The sequence below is a fragment of the Pocillopora verrucosa genome, chromosome 4 (assembly GCF_036669915.1).
Source record: "Pocillopora verrucosa isolate sample1 chromosome 4, ASM3666991v2, whole genome shotgun sequence".
NCBI lineage: Eukaryota > Metazoa > Cnidaria > Anthozoa > Scleractinia > Pocilloporidae > Pocillopora > Pocillopora verrucosa.
Window position 1 is genome coordinate 9,655,274 of NC_089315.1, and position 17,399 is coordinate 9,672,672.

Consider the following 17,399-nt stretch of genomic DNA (forward strand, 5'->3'; position numbering starts at 1 on the left):
AGAACTGCTTCCGGGAAGCAGTCGTTCGAGAGTTTGACGCAATCTTGAAGTGTCAATGACATGAGTAACATGTGGCTGTAGCTTCTAGCAATGCAGTGCACCGAATGTGGATTCACAGACTTGAAAGGTACTTTTAAATGGTGCCCAAAATGTCGTTCTCCTCTGCATCATGGTCAAAATATTCCACATAGCCAGGGAAAAGTTCCAAATACAACAGGAGAGCAACCGCTAAGCGATGCTTCGGCAAGAGGACACGACTTTGGAAAAGAGAAAGAACACGTTGAAGGTAAATTGTGCTTTCATGGATGGAAATTAAGACACGTCTTCTACACATTGCTCAAATTGAACCCGATCCGTGAATAGATTTAGGTTGCGTTTACTAGGCCGAATCATATTTAGATTGATCATGTTTCGATCATGTTTTAATAAAAAGAATGTTCATACCTGACGATTTAGACTGCGTTCACACTAAGCCGAATCATATTTAGATTAATCACGTTTCGATCATGTTTGAGTAAAAAGAATGTTCATGGCCCGCGAAACCAGATCGAAACATGTTTACAATAATCAACATCGAAACCATCATGTGAGGTAGTTTGGACCATGATTTCTGTAAACGAATGTCAGACGATTCGCCTCCAAATTCTAGACAATTCGCCCTCAATGTGAAAACACCGAAATTACTGTAGAAAACAGTTTTTGTCTCAAAGCAATGATTTCTTGAAAAAAAAAGAAAGCTCGCCTACTCGAGTCAATCGAAACCAAAATAAATTATCGATCGAGATGACGGGCAGTGGCAGAACCCGAACAAAGGCCAAAGAACAAAGCAGACAAGAATAGAAAACAGCCTAAGTCAACATCCAGTTTACGTCAGTTTCACTCCGTTTCATTTTCGCCCCGTGTAACTTCGACACATGTCAACTTCAAGTTCTACCCGCTTTATCATATATGTGTTTTTATATCTAACTTACTTTATGTGCTTTAACATTTGTGTTTTTGCAAGAGATTTATATTTAAAGGTATTGACAGAAAGATACACAGACAAGAATTGTGTCATGCAAATTAGACAATTTATCGAACGTACCTTTATGTTCATGTACTTGTGCTAAGCATGTGCACAGTGTTTTTTTGTGTTTTGCTTATACACGATGCTTTGATAGTGCGTTGGTAATGCTTTTATTAGTGAACAAAATTATTATTTGTGATTGAAGGCGAGTTTCTAAAACGATTGTGTTGTAGAACTAACATGTTGGGAAATATTTTATGCAAATTCGAATCAAGCAAGTGAAACTGGCGGATACCCAACATCCGCTGACAAAATGGAAAGATTTATGGAGAAATGTTTCGAACTGAGAGGCGATTCCTGGAGTATGAAGAACGAAAAAGTAAACAAGAAGCTGAGTAAGAGGAGAAAAGACGAAGATTTGAGGTAGAACAGGACGAGAAACGTGAAAATTTTCATCTCATTGTTTTACAAACCATTTCAAAGGCCAGTGGCAGCAAAAATTAAAGCCACCACGCAATTTCAGTCCATGTTCCATTAACCCTTTAACTCCCAGAAGTGATTAACATAAAACTTCTCCCTACAATATCTATACATTCTTCAGCAAACAGGTAATGATAATATTCAAACTTATCAGGTAGAAGCTGCTATCTTGATATAGCACCAAGTTCTCAAAACTAATTTACAAGGAAATGTGTAGTAGCTACAGGGGAGAATTAACAATCAGATCTTGGGATTTAAAGGGTTAACAATGCGCTGCCACCAGTCCGAACTACTTTCCCTCACCCAAACTGAACGATAACGAAAAAATCTACAAAGCCTTGTCAGTCCAGAAATTGCGATGCCAACGAGTGCCAAAAATCGTTGTATTTGTCGTAACCGAAAGATGCGGTGGCGTTGATTTCGTAGGTAATTTTTCAGAGCCAAACGAAAAGCAGCTTTTCGGTTACGAAGAATTTTCTCCAGGAGCTGTGTTTTTGTTATGGGTTTTTACTGTACTAGTCTTGCAACTTAATACAGGAATGGCTCCGACCTGTGATTGGATAATAAAATTAGTAAAAGGTAATAAGTTATATCTTGCTCGTGAGTGTTGTTAACCGCGTGTCTCGAAGCGGAACAATGAAATATCAATGTGAAAACACCGATGAGTCAAACAAGAAATGGCTACTTACATAACAAAGAGAAGGGTCTAGCTTGTTCAGCGAGGTCGTTCAGCGATATTCCGGCGATGAAAAAGTCATCCGCTGACAAAACTCATTTAGTCAGTTTAGGCGGATGACCAGAGACTGGAGCCATTCGTGTATTTCACCGCAGACACGAATGGCTCCAACTCATGCGTATATTAATTTTTTTTTCGTTCTGGCTAAATAATTTATACACTGAGATAAAAACTGAAAGAGCGATTTATTAGGTTCTTCTCATGTTGAAGTCTACAGTGCTTGCAAATGAAACCCTCTTTTACTACTACAGAGCCATGTAGTTTCTGAGTTTTAAAATAATGCAGCAACGTTTGAGTTTAGTTTCAACAAGCGGCGCCAGCGACTGGCAGGCGTGCGAGGATTCACACTGAAATAAGAGAACAACCTTCGTTTTTCATGAAAATGTAATTTACAATCCTTGGACTTGAAAACAATTCGAAGATTCATTAAAAATATCACTTACTCCGTAGCGCTCGGAGTTTACATGTGTTCAAAAGCTTTTTCTGTTATGGCGCGAGATTGGGGAAAAAAATCGATCATTACATTTTGTATCGTGTGTTTTTCCTGTGTGAAGCAACAAAAGGTGCCGGCGACTGACGAAATTACAGGTTAACACGAAAATCAAATAACACCTAAAAAATTAATTTTGGCTACCGATTTTCAGTGAATTTATACAGAACAACTTTATTTTAAGTTTCAAGACAATCTGAAGATTCAAAATAAATTTTACGAACTAAAATGCGAAAGTCATACACCACAAAATCCATAAATAGGCCTGAAATGAAATTCTATCTTGTTCTTGATTATACGTTGCCTAGCACGTGACCAAAATCTACCCAGGCGGAAATTCAAAATGACGGTGGCAGTATGGGCTTAGTTATATCACACAAAATTTGTTCCCGTTTATCACATTTGATAAAGAGGGAATCATTAATGTTTTCAATATTTACAATGATAGACAGTAAATTTCACCTTTCACCCACATTTACTTCCAACCTTTTCTTTTGAACCAGAGTTTTAAAGTTATTGTGAACTATTTCCATATAGTAGAAATTCCACGGAAATTCACTTGAAATTATTTCTGGTCTGAAATGAGGTCCCGATTTGAAGATTTTGCAAACACACACTTACATCTCAAAAACATGGTGGAGTACCTATCCCAATGGTCAAAAAATGCCAAGAGAATTGCAGACTAGTAATGTCAAAAAATACCAACATTGACAAAACTTATATTCGATATAGCAGTTGAATTTGGTTGTTGTTGTTGTTGTTGTTGTTTTTTTTTCACTCTGACAGGTACTTGAAAGAAACCATTATTAATTTATTCTACACGTCATGACTTGAACATGTGTATCTCACAATGTCTTGAAATTTCTTTCCTTTCTTCTTGCTACTTACTCTTTTGCAATTGACTTGTAGCTACATGTTTTGAATAAAACATTTTTGGTTAACCTTTTTCAAAACAGTTTGATTGACACCCCCCCCCCACCTCCCCACCCAAATGTTTCTGGACAGCATAAATCGTAAATTTATGCAGTCCCTTATCTCTAGTGAGCCCTCTGAAAACTAAATCCAATCTGGGTTTGTTTGTGAATTGTTTTTGGGAGAAATCTCGTAGAGTAAGTTAATTTGGCAGTTTAATACAAGAAGGGCATAGGCCGTTTTTCTCAAGAAACCACCTTCTGGTTAGCAATGCTCTTAAATCTTATTTTCCAAATAAGGATTGTTTTGGTTTTCCTCGCACAAAGGTGATGGGCAAAATCAGCAGTGCCTGCTTTCATACAGAGACGAGCATGGGACCCTGTTAAGACCACAAACACAACCCACGATTCACTCGGGTCAGCCAGTCATCGAGGGTGGCTCCACCTTAGTTGATCGGTCAACAGAGAGCGAGAGCAAGTCACTGGAAAGCCATCGTCATTCGGCGGACTTCCCACCAACTTTCCCATCGCCGACAACCTCGCCTACAATGAGAAGGAGACGTCTGCCCCATCGAGCTGGCGCTTCTGCCCCTTACATTACAGAATCGTCGAATTCAGAGGATAAACCAGGTACTACAAAGCCAACAGCAACACAGCACGGGAAGCTGACACAGGTTGAACCAGAGAATGGAGTCACCGTAATCTTCCATGTCATGTTAGCGTCTGACTTAAATATGGAAGAAGAACATATGCATATTCAAGCAGAAGGAGAAGATTTGGGAGACTTTAAGACAACCTGTGTTGACATGAAATTAGTAAGGTTAGTTTGTTTTTGTAAAAAACTCCACGAATTTTGCGAGCTTGAGATTAGCCAAGTAAACCTACATGAAATTTACGTGCTGTGACAAGTAAACACCGATGTAAAAGAAACCTGCAAGTTGTCAAATGAACTCTTACCTCAGTGTCCTTTAATATAGAGAAACGCAAGGGTTCGACAGTTATCGCGGGGACTCCGCGTTAATAGATCTCGGTTCGAGCCTTGAACTGGTTGTTGAGGTGTATTCCTGTATTCTTTAATTTATCATTTATTTTAACCATATGGGTGCAAGTACGAATCAATGAAATATGCTTTTTCTCTCTCTTAATGTTTTAAAATTTATAGCTCCAGCTCTTGACTTCGTCATTTGTTACCGGATTCATTAGACAAGTGTGTAGTTATGACCAATTTTTGTGGCTACTACCTCGTATGGAGGCGAAGCCATAATGTTGTCTTGTTGAGTGAGTGAGTGAGTGTAACAATAGAATACAAACAACCTCTTCGCCCACGGCGAAGTCTGCCGAGTTTAACCCGATATTCCTCGTTCTTTGTTCTTGTTTGTTTCAGCACATCTTCGGGCGTTCAACGCTTGGTAACGATTTCTTTGAATCGCTTAGGATATCACTCGGAATTAGCACGTGATTACACTGTTTCCCGGTGTTACTAATTTTTTCTTCCGGAGCTCTAAAGAAGACGTTAAACATCTCACAGTCATTTCAGGACAAAGCTTACTTTGCAGAAATGTCTTAAAAGGTGTGATCGGCGGATCATGAAAACTTAGACTTAAAATATTTTCTTTGAAGAGAGAGTATGTTACCTTTTGAATTAGTGAATTATGCCCAGTAGATCCGAAGATATATTTTTTGCAGTTCTTGCCGTGACACTGCAAAAGATTATAAACGTCTCAAAATAATTTCACAGAAGCGTCTCCGGCATGTAATTGCAAACAATACTTTTCCTTGCAGAAACATCTAAATAGGTTTCATCTGCATATCGTGGAAACTTTGAAGAAACATTTTGTTCATTCGAAGAGAGAGCACTACCATTTTTTCATTACTATAGTTAATATGATTATTTGTTACCATTTAATTATTGGTTGAGTGTCAGTTATTCACTATATTCTTGAATCATCTTTCTCTTGTGGTACAGGGTACTCATAAATATGTAAGATGCGGCAGGTTTCTGTTTTGCATGTGAGACAAGTCTTCTGCAACACTACCTTCTAACTCTAGTTCTTTTCAATGCTATAAAAATTATGCCAAATCAGTAGCCATATGCAGTCTTAAACTGCCTCTTTTTTAGTGTTTATTTAAGACCCCTGAAAAGGAGTATAGCTGTATTGAAGAAAGAAACTTGCTTTGTCTTTACAGTTCGATGTATGGAAATTGTGCTTTTTGCTGATCATAGAAGGAATCCCGGAGTTTTCAAGCGAAATGTCTTTAAATGCGATGAATAATCAATATTTATGGAAGTCGGGATACGATGTTGCCTCATTTGCTGTTTGAAGGACAGCAAACTAGTTAAGAATGCATTTATGAACAGAATTTGAACTTAGAATTTATAACTCCATTGTGGCTACGCAATAGACTGTGTCAATACCAGTCTACTTAATCTCTTAGGGGTGACAAAGGCAAAGAGAAAACGAAGCTTAAGCTCTTCCAAGGACAGATCACTCTCACCATCCACCGAGCCTGGAAGGGAACCAAGTACAAGTATGTGATAATCAAGAAAAAGGTTGTTCTATGGGAAGAACTGATAGAGTTTAAATCACGTTATGATGGAACTATAGTCGATCGATTTCTCTCTATACCAGACAAATACCTGAAACATGGCGGTAAGTTGTTACTATATTTTGCTTTATATGTTCTAACAGGGTTGTTATAAAATGTCTCTGAAATTTAGCTAGACGAACCAGGGGATTTGTAACCGATATTTCGTGAGTAGCGTTTTAAAAAAAAGGGTCTTAGTGGCGTTATCGGTTAAAAGGCCCAAAGAATAGCCGTCAACCGTCGAAAGTGCTATATTTTTTACCGTTTTATATATATATATATATATATATATATATACACACGCTATCACATGCATGATGCAGAACATTGAATCAGCCATATGGGAAAGACGCTTCTTTGCTTTTGTGTTGGTTTCCACTGTTTTGCTTTAATCCAAACCAAAGAGATGACATTAAGGAGAAGAATCGAATAAATCACACGTTTAATCAAGTCGAAAAAAACGGAAATTGTTCCTGATAGCACGGGATATCGTTTCAATTTCTTCAAAAGAAACTTCAAATAAAACGAGTATCTTGAATAAAAATGTGGATGGTGATTACGTATCGGGGCCGGAAAGCTTAGGTGATGTTCAACGGAGAAGTTGAAACATGTTTTTCAGTAGCAAAAAACAGTGATCTAAACAAGAGTGATATCTTAACTCCTGATCACACTGAAGTAATTCCTCTAACAACTTGGTAAGAAACAGTAACCAGACTAGAAAATAGGAACTCGCATTTTTTTAGCACGCTGATGGTCAACTTTTTTTTGGAGAGGAAATATCTAATTCTACAGGAACAGTACATTTGTAGTTTCTAAAGATGGAATCCAACTGACTCAAGAAACCACAAAACTTGCAGACTTTAAACCATCTTAAGCCTGATAAGATAAATCATGAACAGGTTGCTGGAAGTGTTATTAATAGATTTACAGAAATGATATATATGTATTGTCAGTTTGTAGATTACTATGTTTGTAAACAAACAATAAAGAGGAAAAAATTGACTGCCTTGATCATGGCAAACTTGACGATTTTACAAGAAGAAAAAAATATGGGGCGTTTTTTCTCCATGGCAAATGTACTCAACCCTATGTTAGCATCTTTGTCACTGGAAATTACAGTTTTTAAAGGAAGATAAAGTAATATATTTAGTGAACGCAAGTTAGGATCCCCAATCGCTACGGCACATTTTTCAATACCCTACAAATCTGAGGAAAGTTCTCTCCAACTTTAAGAATTTTTTAAGAAAAAATACCTTGTTTGGTTTTCTGGTTTAGAAGTTTCAATTGTAATGGTCAGATTATACTCTGCACAAACTGTTATTTGAAGCTCCCAAGAATAATTGTAATGAGCACTGTCAGTTCATACAATGCCGTGTATTGTAAACAAATAACTTCACGGGAAAATGTAATTTAATCTTCGCCAAATTGAATTATTTCCACTGAAGAAGGATCATAATTTTTTAATGTGCCCAAACTGTTACTTGAAGGTACAGCTCTACGTGTCAATAACGAATATGCTTATTACTGTTACTTACCGTAATGCTACATTTATTCAATTTCTTTTCTTAAAAAACTGACATTTTTGTTTAAAAACTTAAAGTAACACTTCAGCGACTGATCAAAGCTAGCATTGGTTACCCAGAGCATTCCACAGATTCTTAAGCCAAAAGCTGGTACTTACTTTTCCCAAAGTTTCTGGGATGCTTTATTAAGTTTTATAAAATAATTCAAATAGTACGCGCGCTCTAATTGGCCATAAAACCATTTTACATGAGAGTATGTAAACACGGTTTTCGTTCTTCTTTCATTAGCTATTTTATAAAAGAAATGTAAAATGGTTTCCGTGTTTACATAGCCTGATGTAAACACTTGGGAGGTTGGGAGAACACTCGATAAGCTGGAAACCACTTCGCTTCGCGTCGTGGTTTCCTCATCAGGCTATGTAAACACGGAAACCATTTTACATTTCTTCATTGGTCTTCATGTCAATGGAGAAATAATAAATGATCCCAGGCAATGCCCATTTACCCCACAAAAGAAGACTGTCTGGCTTAACTAAATTGAAATTTTTGTCGAAATCTGTAGAAGGAAACCAAGATAGAGAAAAGCAAAACTTGACACTTTTCGAGCACAAGGCTTATCCTATTACGGGTGTCCTGTTGATTTGCCACCAAAAAGTTTCCGTTTTCAAGGACCGTGCTTGGCTTGTGTGGTTTTTTTATAACTCCTGTAAAACACCCTGACTCCAACAGCAGAAGTTTGGCCAGTGTGTTGCCGTAATCTGCCCTATGGTAGCCTGAAAAGCCTGATCCAAACTTGAAAAAGTGGGCCTAAATTGTTTAAAATATTGAGAGTACGTGAGGAGCGTCTATACACACCTTTACAACCTGTTGCAAGCCTTCTACCTGGTGCTTGTCAAAATCGTATTTTATTTGAACAAACGAATTGGGTGCACGCTTACGTAAGGAACTTTCTTTTTTCCCTAAGGCCTTTGTATAATACCGCTGACGGTGCTGCATGTATGCTAATAGGTGATTTGCATTGCTAACCTGCGAGAAAGCATATTCTACCCATTTAATAGGTTCACTGCTGAACAAAGCAACTATGATATACTAATGGTCCCAATATTTTGAAGCTTGGGAAGAAGAGCTTTCTCGCAGAGAAGTGCACCACGGTTTTTAACTGATGCGCAATATTTACGATTACAGGAAAACTTAAATTTCACCGGCTTTAGATTAGTTAGAATTTTCTTGATACTTCTAGCTTCTGCATATACTGCGCAAAGCGAGATTCTACAGAAACGAATTTACGCAGACTAGCTTCCCATCAAAGATGAAAAATTCTAAGGATTAGCGAATCCGGTGAAGTATACATTGACAACAACCTGTTGGTCGTTTAAATCCTACTGCCTCTGACCTATTATAGATGAATGTGGATTTTTTCCCCTTTTTTTACGGTTTAGCAACATGGCACCAGTTCGACGGAGTAAGTTACATTTACACCGAGAAGGACTGGTGGAACTCATTTAAAGGATGGTTTTGGTCTGAAAAAACGGCGAGAAATCGCACAGCTGCACTTCTAGCCTACTTACCCAAGTGGAGAGGCTTTATTGTTGGTAAGTGCGAGGTAAAAATGAAGGCAACAGAAGCAATTGTGGAGTTGGACAAAGTTGTAAACTGCCTTACCAACGTTTGGATTCAGTTTTCACGCAGAAAACCTGAGAGAAGGAAGCCACCAGATTTCAATATTGACAAGGTAAACTGTATAAATTAAAAAAATAAGTAGTGGTCATTATTCTCTCAGACGAATCGTTCACAACCAAAACTTCTAAACGTAACTTGTGATCTCCTAAAGTAAAACCTTAAAAACATCTTCAAGGGTCAAGTGGACGAATTTGTCTGACATTTCAAAACAAAATTTACATTGAACCGGCGTAAAATTAATGGAAGGGGCGATATCGTTATATCGTAAACAAGATCCTTAGATAGTGACGTTGTGCAAACTGATGCAGGTTTTCCTCTTTTTTAGATTTTAGTGGACCACTTGGAGCCAAAAATGAAGGAAAATGCCGCTATAACAGCCCAGAGTGACGTACGAGTAGAAGCTCGAGCTTCAGCACTGGTGTCATCCTTAGCGATCGTTGTGATCTGCAAGAAGTACAAGATAGCGCTTCAGAGGGAACTTCTGTTGCCACTTTTGAGATGTTTGTCGCTTACAGCAGATCCAGCAAGGCAAAAATGCACGATTTACGAAGCAGTTCTGGAAAATTTCAGTGAAGGACTGAGAGAGTAAGTGGTTGCATACTAAGACAACAGCAACGGCCATCACAACGGCAGTATTAACCGCCAAAACATCATAAATGCGATGATAAGATAAACGGTAAAATAACGAGAATAAGGGCCTAAAACTTTATTTGAAAGTAACTGGCTTATCATTTAGGACTGGCTGTTTCAATGATATGTAAGCATGGCCGCTAGTATGAGACTCTGCTCTTCTAGGTCTCAAATGAGCTGAGTCGATAGGCATAAGTCTGTTCAGTGGAAGGGTGGGTTTTAAAGGATGAGAATTTCATTTGTCAGTAAAACAGTGAAGGTTTTATGATCTTTCAATGGTTCTGCATAACAAAACATTGGGCTCATTTTCATCATGAAAACAAAGAAGGATATTCTTTCCTTCCGAACATTACATTATCAACTAATGGGGGAAAGGGGCTTTTGCAAAAGTTTAGGTTTTAATCTTTTCTGACACTGTTTAGTTTGATTGATGAGATGTGTGTCGTGTGCACCTGAGGACTAACAAGAGAGCTATTACCTTGTTGCTGATTTCAGTTGATGTTAGGCATATCATTTCGGAACTTCGTGCTTTATTTCACAGTATATACTAATTTGCAAAAACGTTGACTCCTAAAAGCGTTAAAAGTGGACGCTGAGACCCTACGGCGTTTTGGGTACATATCTAAATGATAAGCACAATTAGTTGCACATGGACAATAAAAGGCACCATCCACGCTTTCGTGAATTATCGTAAAGAAAGATTTTCCATGAATAATGGAGGAAGTAAAGCACTGTAGCAGTGCGAGCATTCCCTAAACCTTTGGTCTCATCGTTAATGGATCGTACTTTTAAAGGATGAAGAGTTTTTGCAATCGCTTGTATGCTCTTTGATTATTTCGTTCTGTTGTAGACTCGCTGCTGAAGGGATCGAGGAACTATGTAACCAAATTATGGCGGAATATTGGAAATCAGAAGCCGACGCGTGGCTATTTGCTGTACCACTATTACATTTCTTGAGAGGAGATTCTATGCCATTTGAAGAACCTGGTATTGAAGGATCGTACCACAGACTTGATTGGGTCGGAGCTCAGGGACTGGAAATAGAAAAATTTCGAAGATCAGTTAGAAACTTGTAAGTAGAGGCGATTGGAAGTTGAATCAGAAACTGTCGCGAGAGTTTTAACTGCTCTTTGAACTCTTTATTCGTACGTCATAGTGTGTTGATTCATTTATCGCCATTGTCACATAAGCATTTGCACCGTAATTTGGCAGAGAATATTCTTTCGTTTGCTTTTTCTCTCTACAAAACTTGAATTACCAGGTTGCAGACCCCCATGCCGTAGAATATCGGTAAAAGCGAAAGTATATTAAAGTCGACTTAAAAGTGCGCCCAGGAAAGCTTGTGGTAGGTTTTTGTTGGAAATTCTATGATACTTCTTTACGCTCAGGCGTTGGACCTATCAGCGAATAACGATTATTGTCCCTTACATGAGGGAGGACTAACAGTCCAGCATGCTACCCTTCTAAACATATTTTAGATGTATTCTTTTTTTCAATGATCTGCTTATCAGTATATAAAGAGATACCATGTTGCAAAACTATCCTAAAAAATATCACGTTCGACTTTAATAGTTTCACCATGTTTTGATCATAGAAATTTGCCAGAACTATTGTCCAGACTTGGTTCAGCTTTTGAGGTCGATCTTCTGCTAAAAAGGACATTTCTCCACGCCATTCCTCCTGAGGATCTAAACAAGGTTGTTGCTTCAAAATTGTTCCAAATTTTCGACATTTTGGCAGCCCTAGTAACATACTGTTCCCGTGAATACGTACCATCAGCCAAGGTAAGAAACTGTTTCCAAAAGGTCAATAGAATATTATTTCATAATTCGGGAATATTCTTTTAATACTGTATTGGCTCATCAGTTCTAGCAATGTACTTTGAGGGGCATTTAATCGCTCGGAAGGTGATAAAATCGGTTGCTTAATGTTTAGATGTTTACATTTAGTTGTTTTCGTTTTGCAGTGGGCAGATATTTTTCAGTGTGTAAAACTGATGATTATTCGATATAACTGGGAAAAAGAATCAAGTTGGTATGTTTCAACTACAATAAGACCTCAGTTTCCTTGTAGCCCATCGACCCTGGTGTACTGCTAAACAAATTTGTCGAACCTTTAACCATGTTTATATTTTAAAAAATACTGAAGTTTTGGGGTGCTGGCCATAGCATGGGTGTTGGTCGGATTGGGGAATGGAGGAATGATTGGGACAAAAAATATATATTTTCAAGTGTATCATGTGCTTTGAATACTGGTGAACTAGTCGAACAAAAAAGTGAAAGGTTCTTTTAGAATGAAAATTCCGAAGAGGAGAAAGACAAATCTGAAGCAAAAAAAAGATTTTCAGACGTAGGTTTCCGTATGTTTACTTGTGGTTTTTTTATTTTCTGTACGATATCTCACGCTACGTAAGAGAAGCTAAAAAATCTATTCATTCCACAGCACTGACCTTAAAGAGGTTGAGTTTACAGTTTCATTGTGTCTAAAACTGGTTGAAGTCTTTCTAAAAAAGCTGAACATTTGGGATCACGTGGATCTGATTTGCCATACGATCAAGCTGCTTTTTACATGTATTAGAAAGCAGCGACGGGAATTTGAAGAGAAGCCTGACCAAGAAAAGAGCCAGTTAAACGAGAGAATAACTATTGACAGGCTACTAAGGAGTCTGAGAGACAGCTTGTCACGTGATCTCTCTTATACCATGCCTTACCATCACAAGAGTGAACATCTAGCCAGAGAACTTTCGGTATGAAGCAAATAAAATTAATGTAATGACGTGTCCTTAAATGTGGATGAAACAAGTTGTCAGTAAGTTTATTACTAAAGTTTGTTTCATATTGGGTGGTTATCTTCTTGAGAGGCTCTTTGATACCCTGTAGATCATTTCAGGCATGTTTTGATTTGCTGATTCGCTATGTATTCTCTTTAAAATGTTTTTCTTATTTTTGTTTCAGTTATGGAGCGAGTTCCTATGGGTTACGGATGGAAATCAAGGATTTACTGCTTACAGGACGTTTTTGATAAATGAGCTGCTGAGTCGAGCAAGAAAGGTAAGATGGAAACGATTTAAGTAAGGATTTGTAGTAAGTAACCGCATATTTGCCCGCTTAAGGAGGAGAGAACGACCGTGAGGCTCACTGCTAACGTTAAGTACAATTTGGTAGACTGCTGGTGAAGTTTTTTAGTCGATGGTTAGCCCCTAATGTTGGATATGCAGAGGTCTATCTTATTCCTCTGCCTCCCACACCTGTGTATAACATTTGGCGATCGAGCTCAAAGTTTAGCTCAATTTTCGCCTACCAATCCTAGCGGCATTCACTTTGCTTGTCACTCTCGAACTACACCAGGCCCACCTCAAGTTCCCTGTGGCATTTCAGAACGAAATCAGAAATGGCTGGGGTTTAAATTTCCATTATTTACCTCCTTTCATCTCGTCATGGGTTTTCTTTTACATTTTTTTCAGTTGAAGGGAGTGTATTTGGTTGAAATTTTTTGTGAAGTAGATATGGGTCCATATGAAGGAGCTGTTGGAGAATCTTTTTCTAACCTTGCCTTTGAAGCAGTGGAAAAGATAATGAGCGTAAGTTGCAAATGACGTTTGTTAACTAGAGGGTGTCTTCTGTGGTGTACTTAAACCGCGGTTTATCAAGGTCAAAAAGTAGACTATAACTTATTGCTAGAGGAGCACATAATTTAGGGATGGCCTAACGTTTTAACAGGTGCCTTTTGAACACCCGGTTTCAGTCATTACTTTTATCGAGATTGTTGATTATTTGTTAGCGGCTTCAAACAGGAAAAAGCTTAAACTGATATACAAACAGAAACACACCACTAAGAACTTTGGAACTTTCGATAGATTAGGTCAATAATGAATTGTAGGTGTAGTGGACGGTCTAAAATTCAACTGCTAGTCACTCTTAAAGAATATTGCGATACCTGATTTGTGACCAGATAAGAACTTATTGGACATTCTATTTTAAAATATTTAGGGTAAACTCTTGCCTGAGGTTTATTGACTACGCACTTGACATTGATGAATGATCCGTTGATTTTCGTTTTTTTATGCAGTCAGCAAGAGGCGGAGACGACATACGTATTTTTAACCGCCTGTCAAATTCAACAGCAGGAAAATCCGGCCAGCTTTTGTCCACGTTTCTGACAAAGTCATGGCCAAAAGGTGGAGAACAATTAGACTCGCGTGACTTGGACTCTCTAAGGGTGGAATTTCTTCTCACCTGGAAGCCAATGACTGGATACCTCAAGTTCACTAGCAGTCCTGAAATTTTGGGTAAAAGTGGTTTCCGTAAAATGTTATTGATAAGGGCGAAACGCTTGTTACTACGGGGACGTGACACATAAGATTTAGACCAATAAAAATATTTCTCAACTTTGTCAAATTTTAGGCATTTAATATTTTGTGACCTTATTGATTGGAAGGAATTTTGATTATTTCTGTCTTACAGGAGATGAGTCTGGAAGGGGTGGTATACTTTCGGATGATTGTAAGGAGACCTTGTTTTTGGCCAAATCCTTACTGGAAGCTCTCGTGAGAGTCATATCAGATGGCTCAGTAACATTTCAAGTGTTGCTCCTTCTTCAAAGGCACAAGGAAACGTTTTTGGAACTCTTAAAGACAAGTGCAGCAGAGATCAAAGATGTTGAACTTAGCCTGGCTCACCGATTAGAAGAAATCCAGGAATTTTTTGAAGTGAAAGAAAATTTGGGCAAATTTATTGGAATGTGTGATGTGATTCAGCCAGGTGAGAGATCTTGAGGCATCCATTTTTTTCGTTTGTTTTGTTCACCACCAGTTTGTTTTCAACCTTAGATTCAAGGAGGTCATCCTAAGATCTGTTTTGGCATTTTTATTAAGAGAGTAGCGGACTAGAAAAAAGAAACAATAAGGAAAGGCTTTCAGTGGATGGTTCACACCCTTATCGAGGGTTAGTGTGTGACTTTAAATTTGTCCGTCTTATTATTGAAAGTAATCTTTTTTTCGCAGTCGATTCAACCAACCTCAAGATTAAAGTGCTTCAGGATGTTTCATCTTTCCAGATTCGAGGGTTGTGCAAACGGGAAAACGACAACCAAGTCGAAGTCACCTTCTTTATACTTCCTCCGGCCCTAAAGGAGGTACTTTCCACTCTTGGAAGAGTTCAAAAAAGCTTAACTTTCCAAGCTCTTTGGAAAAAATATGGGAATATGGCACAAAGAGCCAGGGAAAATGATGATACACGAAAACGACAGCTCAGTGTTTGTGATGTTGTTGAAAATGTTTGGAAACCAGCTTTTACAAGTTGGACCCAAATTGTTGCTAGTGTCAAGGATGGCACAATTTCTCTTGGAGATGTAGACAAGCTCTTTGACAGCTACAAAAACCGCAAAACGGAACTTGATGGAGAGTTATCCTGCATGTTTGAAGTGAACACCGGCCAAACTGTCAGCAACGCTGGAGAGCTAAAGAAAACTTTTGGAGAGCGACTTGCTCAAATTGAAAGTTACCAACATCTTCATCAGTACTCCAGTGCAGCTGACACCGTTTGGGAGTTTAAAGAGGCTATGGGTTTTACCGGGGACTTCAAAGTTATCGAAGATCTACGTAATCAGGTATCATAGTCCATATTGTGTATTGACGATACAAAGTAAGTCTGGAAAGTAAACAAAAGTATGTTTTAAAATGGAATGTGGTTATTCATCGCGGTGAATACATTTTTAATGAATTATGTGCGTTTGTCTCACGGTATGAGCACTCCCGATCTAAACCGGTAAGTCTTATTCAGGCGCTAGAATTGCTAGTCTTCTATTAGCAGCTGAAGAAGAACAGAGTATGGAGTCGAAATGTCGCAAACTACATCGGAAGTGACAATATCGTAATAAAAGGACTGTACTTCACTAGAAATGAGTATCTTTCTTAAACTGTTGTCAAGGATTTAAGTTTGATTCAAGGAAATCATTTTGGTAATACGGACGAATGTTTTGCAAAGAAAAGCTATTGGCTGCAAACGATAAGTGCACCTCACCTTAATATGTTATAAAAACTTGTTTAATTTTCCAATATTTTGGTCTGTAGCTATCAGAAGAATTCAAGCAGAAGCCCTTAACCAGCGTCGGGGAAAGCTTTTCAAAGACCGGTCAAGCTCTTCAATGTTTGGATGTTGATAAGGCTCGGTGCTTCAAAGCAGTGGTAGACAGTAGACGGCTGGTGGATTGGCTACGTTCTACCATCAAATGTAAGTTTGGGCAGGTGGTCGAATGGATGTACAGTAATAAACGAAAACACTAGCCGTATCGCTACTAACCTCCCTAATCCTCTGATTTTGTTGGCTTGCCTTACCACAAAAGGGATTATCACTTTTCACCCGCGCTGCATAATTGGCTTGCTCTGAGGTGATTTGCCGAATCATATTCACTTCGGACCACCCAAAGAGAAACTTTTTCAAAGAAACTATTGAAGTGCGTTGGTGGGGGAGTATAACAAGATAATTTGGTTTCATCAACTGAGTTGATAATAAAAATTAGTCCCCGTAAAGGGTTTCAAAGCTGACGTTTCGAGCGTTAGCTCTGCGTCAGAGCAAATGACAATGGGCTAACGCTCCAAACGTCAGCTTTGAGACTCTTCACGGTGGTAGATTTACATTATCCATTCAGTTGATTAAAACCAAAGTATCGTATTTAGCAATAAGTTTGTTTATCTTTCCAATTTCAAATTTTAAAGTCAAATTTAAATAAAACATGCTTTTTAACGAACACTGGAGAGCTCACAGTACATTTACAATAAGCAAAAATGAAAGATGCAAAGATACCTACATGGGTTCAATTTATCTTGAAGGTTTGACGGAACTCTCTACAATACGAAATCTCTTTCCGCTACCCGGGCAGCACTTGCTCGCGCCCATGCATTGCGCGGTGCGCAAAATTATAATCTCTCCGAGCGTCGGACAAAGTTAAAGTTTTTGGTTTGCAATTTAGTCAGCTGATGTGGTGGATATTACGATAATTACTCGCATCGGTGTTTCTCCATAGAAAATAATGAACCCCTTTAAGTGTCTTTCGTTTCACAGCCACCCAAGAGCTAAAGGTTCTTGTTGACCTGGCCTTGATCTCTGCTGGTGAAAGCGATATGGAAACTGATCGTATATCCAGTCTATATACCAGCTGCCTGGGTTTTGCTCCTCTGATATTTGACATTAAAGAGAGTGAAGAACAAAGAGTGAGCTTTGATCAACTGATGAACACCTGTGATCCTCTATGGAAAGCAGTCGAGACGGATCAGATGTTACCGGAAAAACTGGTAATAAATATCGGGATTTCTTAAATGATTTGAATGCTTTGTTTCAAAGCGTCTCGTTTGCTTTAC

General features: G+C 38.4%; 1 protein-coding gene across 1 annotated transcript in view; it reads left to right on the forward strand.

Moving 5' to 3' along the window:
- Positions 1 to 59: 59 nt before the first annotated feature.
- LOC131774659 (E3 ubiquitin-protein ligase rnf213-alpha) overlaps positions 60 to 17,399 on the forward strand; it is a 53,809-nt gene continuing 36,469 nt past the window's right edge. Inside the window, exons 1-16 of the mRNA XM_066165135.1 lie at positions 60 to 286; positions 3,951 to 4,443; positions 6,060 to 6,274; positions 9,172 to 9,464; positions 9,738 to 9,997; positions 10,893 to 11,114; positions 11,637 to 11,826; positions 12,009 to 12,076; positions 12,485 to 12,788; positions 12,997 to 13,092; positions 13,506 to 13,622; positions 14,111 to 14,330; positions 14,506 to 14,802; positions 15,045 to 15,649; positions 16,113 to 16,272; positions 17,104 to 17,333. Coding sequence (XP_066021232.1) covers positions 91 to 286; positions 3,951 to 4,443; positions 6,060 to 6,274; positions 9,172 to 9,464; positions 9,738 to 9,997; positions 10,893 to 11,114; positions 11,637 to 11,826; positions 12,009 to 12,076; positions 12,485 to 12,788; positions 12,997 to 13,092; positions 13,506 to 13,622; positions 14,111 to 14,330; positions 14,506 to 14,802; positions 15,045 to 15,649; positions 16,113 to 16,272; positions 17,104 to 17,333 — 3,966 coding nt within the window. The 5' untranslated portion in view covers positions 60 to 90. The remainder of the gene's footprint in view (positions 287 to 3,950; positions 4,444 to 6,059; positions 6,275 to 9,171; positions 9,465 to 9,737; positions 9,998 to 10,892; positions 11,115 to 11,636; positions 11,827 to 12,008; positions 12,077 to 12,484; positions 12,789 to 12,996; positions 13,093 to 13,505; positions 13,623 to 14,110; positions 14,331 to 14,505; positions 14,803 to 15,044; positions 15,650 to 16,112; positions 16,273 to 17,103; positions 17,334 to 17,399) is intronic.